The sequence below is a fragment of the Aedes albopictus genome, chromosome 2 (genome assembly GCF_035046485.1).
Source record: "Aedes albopictus strain Foshan chromosome 2, AalbF5, whole genome shotgun sequence".
Classification (NCBI taxonomy): domain Eukaryota; kingdom Metazoa; phylum Arthropoda; class Insecta; order Diptera; family Culicidae; genus Aedes; species Aedes albopictus.
Window position 1 is genome coordinate 48,830,649 of NC_085137.1, and position 4,637 is coordinate 48,835,285.

At 39.7% G+C, this 4,637-nt stretch overlaps 1 protein-coding gene across 1 annotated transcript; it reads left to right on the forward strand.

Moving 5' to 3' along the window:
• Positions 1 to 700: 700 nt before the first annotated feature.
• LOC134287585 (enhancer of polycomb homolog 1-like) lies at positions 701 to 1,316 on the forward strand (the record flags this gene model as incomplete). Its single annotated transcript, XM_062849656.1, is given in 1 exon segment — positions 701 to 1,316. A coding segment is annotated over 1 exon segment (154 nt), but the record flags the coding sequence as incomplete, so codon positions are not given.
• Positions 1,317 to 4,637: the final 3,321 nt, after the last annotated feature.

The window sequence follows — 4,637 nt, forward strand, 5'->3', positions numbered from 1 at the left end:
GAAAATTTGACGTTTGAGCGGTGCCGACACCTCTCAAACGTCAAATTTCGTGTGAGAGTAAGCAGGCCAGCATAAATTCGTGCAGTGGACCATAGGCCGTAAGTTTGTTGTGATTCCTATGCAGATTCAAGCTGTGTTAAGTCGAACGCCAGAATAAATAAAAGAGAAATTTGTGGTTCCGTGCACATAGCTTTGCAGCATATTTTTTTCCGAAATAAAACTTTCTGAAGGATTCAATGTGACGTTTCAGCTGTCAGTGCTGTCATCTGCATCGAAAACGCGTGGAAATCCGCGTCACCCATTCGTGTGCTGCATAGGACCAGTCGACAAAGGCGACATCCGCGGAAGCGAAAATCAATATTCGTGCAGTTGACACTCACACATGGAACGACACTCGTAAGATTGGGAGGCAGGCATTAAACGTACTCTTTAGTGGGAATGGGTTTGTTTTGGTTGGAAAATGAAGGATTCTAACCGATTTGTTAAAGGGCATGAATGAAACACACCTAATTTTGGAAATGTCATTACAGATTAGTGATAAAATGGGGGGCTTAAGGTTATGATTCCAGAAAAAATCAGATGTAAATATTCCCAACAAATTGTCTCAAACTGCACGAAAAGATTTTCTTATTTGAATATTTGGTGTTTGAACGCACCCCACAGAAGTCGATTTTGTTTGTCTTCAGTGGTGTGAGTGAACGAATTTTCGTAGTCCGCCGTGGCTGTGGCCCCAGCTAGAAGGCGTTGTAGGTAGCGAGCGCAGTAGTCAACTAGAGCCGCCATTATGGCTTTCCGTAACCACGCTCTAGAAGCAAGAACAGAAAATTGTTTTTTCCCATTTGTGACTGAGTGCGAGCGCGCCGTGACCACCGTAATGAACTAGAAAACGTTCCGGGTCGTGTTGCCGGGTCCCGGTGGACCTCCTAGCGGACCTTGGAAGTAGAAATTTTCGCGTGTTTTTTTCCTTCCGTTCGGTTTTCTCGGTTTTAGGTCCCAGTTTTTGCACGCATCCATCGGGCGAGGGGAAGTGGTGCGGTGCTGGAGGGTGGGTGAAAAAGAAAAGAAAGAAAGAGACGGGTGACAGTCAACAAAAAGTTGTGAAAGCTGATCGAAGCAGGAGGAAACGAGAGAGAGAAAGAAGCAAAGGCGTAGAAGAAAAAAAATGTCGAAGCTTTCGTTTCGGGCTAGGGCCCTGGATCCCTCGAAACCAATGCCCATTTATTTGGCCGAGGAGCTTCCGGATCTGCCGGAATACTCGGCCATCAACCGGGCCGTGCCGCAGATGCCCAGCGGGATGGAAAAGGAGGAGGAATCGGTAAGCAAATCGCCCTCAAAAGTGACTGCTCATTTTGCTTTGATTAGGGCAGCGACGGAGAAAAACGAGGTTTCGTGTGCCGCCATCTTGCCAAAAGCTGACAAATCCCGGATGGCGCTAGATCGTCCGATTGGGGTGGAAATTTTTGGATTTTACGGCGAATTCGGTATCGAAACGTCCGTGCGAATGAAGGTCCGTCGGGTGGATTTGGCCGGCGGTCCGAATGGACTAGGAAACCACCTCAAATTTGCTTTGTTTACATCGCCCGGTGCATCGAGCTGCTGTTGGCGCGCTAAAAATGCACGGCTTCGGGAGTGTTTTTTTTTAATTCGCTGTTTGACAGCTAATCGCATGCATGCACCGTGCGCCCGGGGGAGGTGTGTTTTTATTTACCAATATTGGAAAAACAGCAGCAGCGGCAGTGATCGGAATAGTGCCTAGGTTTAGTTGCCTTACAAGGCGATGTTTTCTTGTTTATTTTGCGGCAATGATAAGCTTGATTAGGCTGTTTTGGGGTGATTAATTTGGTTGTTATCAGATAGAAAGCATATCAAATGCGTAAACAAATGAAAAACACTTGCGTTGTGCTGCTAAGAGCATTTTTTATAGGCATACCATTGATGTTTTGAGATTGTCGTTAGGTATTTCTAAAGTTGTAATTCCAACATATTACATATTTTAACATCCTGCATATTTTAGGCGATTTTATTTTTCATGTAAAAATAAGCATGGTTTTATTTTGAATTTTATTATCGTCGCAACACCGAATCGAAGTAAATTTGAATCAATAATTGATTATTGTTTGTATTACACTCCTTTAAGCTCTCACTAGAATATACAGTAATCCGTATCGAGCATTTCAAGCATAATTTTTCAAATCGACGTATCTAACTTTTTCACTGATCTGAGTAAATTCATGGTCAATGTTGACGACCATTTCACTAAAATAGTTTTTTATAAAAAGACTTTTCATAAGTTTTTTCGTGCTTAACATCACCAGGGATATAGCACGCACTAGGTAAGAAACAAAACCTACTCATTCCATATCATTTTCACAATGAATTTTGACAAAAATACTCATACACCGGGTTGGTTAGAGATACGTCATGCCAGATACGTCGCTTTTGTATGGTGCCAGTTTGGTGTATCTGTTAGGTACTTTTGATTTTGGCTAGATACGTCGTTTGGTTTTCTCATATATCAAAACGGTGTATCTATCAGTAAAGTTGTAAACATCAAAATAGTTAGATACGTCGTTTCGAATAATATGCTTAGTTAAACAAATTAAGCAATAAATCATCAAACAGTGATGTGGATTCTTCAATTTGCTCTATGAATCATGCATGCAGCTGTTAACCCGGATTTGTTTACATTCTCGAGTTACGTCGGATTGAAAAGTTATGTTTGATTTGAAAGTAGGTAACATTTTCGCACTTATTTATAATGTAGCAGTTATAAACTATTTTTATTTAATTTAACGATCAATGTCGATTACAGTTTTATTAAAAATATGACACAATCTTCTCGACGATCAATGATACGTTTCGACACTCATATTTTGTGAACACTGAGTCATGAATATTAAATTTAAGTCGTAGCTGAAAAATAGCGGCGCAGCCGAAAATTTTTTCTTCTGAAGGCGTTTTATACTGAAAATTTATTTCTCAGCTTCAGTAATTAAGTATGATTTACATTTTACATTGATATCTATTTTTTAAAATGGAATAAAAATTTAACATTTTTTCTGGTTACATCGCGGCTCCCCTGGACTGGCTTCACGGCCCCCCAGGGGACCGCGGACCACCGGTTGGGAACCCGTGCTCTAGAGCACCATCGACGAACTTGAGACAAACGGAATTGATTCGGAATATGATTGCAACCTCATATAATGTTAACCCGACGACGAACTACTTGTTTCAATAGTGGAACTATTGATATGCAATCAAAAACCTATTGATTTACAACAAAAAATTTCATTGATTTCGAAAAATTATGGCTAATTTGCAATAATTGAACAAACTGAAAAGCGCTTTTGGCATAGGGAATGGATTTATTCGTTGAAATTCGTGGGAAGGAAAGGGTTCAATTTCTCCAGGAGACTCTTGAGAGATTCACCAAGTTATTCTTTCTTATGTTCTTTCTTCTGAAGTAGAATTGTTTTCTGAAATTCCTCCAGGAGTTGCTCCTGGTATGACCCCAAAAGTTCTTCCTTGGATTTCTCCATAAAAACTGCAAAAGCCTAGAGGCGGGACACCTCTAATACTAATTAGCGATATTAGCAGTATTAGGAAACATTAATCCCAGATCCCAACCCAATTTAAACAAAGTAAGCCATGACGATTGTTTTGAATGGTATTCAAAATCAAATCAACAAAAAGGAAACAATCCAAAATATGACCGTGGCGTTTTCATTGAAATAATGCTGAATGAAAAGATAGTTCTAGGCCAGAGAAACAAAATCAGCAGAATATTTCTCTCTTATACCCTGGCCAAGTTCGCAGGGGTTGACGGTATTAAAGTGAAGGAGTTTCATTTTGATTATTGTAATGTAGTGTTCTTTAGTGAAACATATCACCTTTTTAACACTTTAATGCGCCTCCAACGGTTCATCACGAACCGGCTGCTGCAGATGGAGTATGGCTGATCATATGCATCAGACATGCTCGATAAACATGGAGGATCCGCCAGGGCTCATTAGAGTCTATTCCCAAGCAATAGTTCCAAGTCGGTTGGATTTAAGAAGGTTTTGATGATCGTTACAAAGCCTAATAAAAGTATTGTAGGATTTGTGACAGGTTTTGGAACCTTTTACAGCCAGCTGACTTCAAAATGTTGTTTGGGCTCTATTTCCCACGTTTCTCGGTTGATTTTGATTAATAATTTATTAATGTCATAGTCGCGTTTTCGAATTTTTAGAATGTTAGTTGGTCATATTTTTTTTAAATAAAGCAATTAAAATCGACCGAAGAATTAATAGTGGGAAGGAGATTTGCAGCACTTAATTGTGCTGATAGATTCGAAGCTAACGTGCGAACACTTAAACGCATTGTTGACGTCAATGCGTTCGACGTGACATTTTGGACAAAAACTGACTGCTTTTTATTAACTGAACAACGTTACTTGTGTATGACTAGGTTGACATTTCTAGGCTACGCTTGAGAAAATGACATGGTTTATCTAGGTAGGACCGATAGGACAATTGAACGAATTTGAACATTTTTCATATTATTTGTAGGGGGACGAATACATAATAGTTGACAAGCAATCTTTATTATTTTAAAATTTGATTGCAATCAACTGAGCAACTTGACGTATTTTTGTT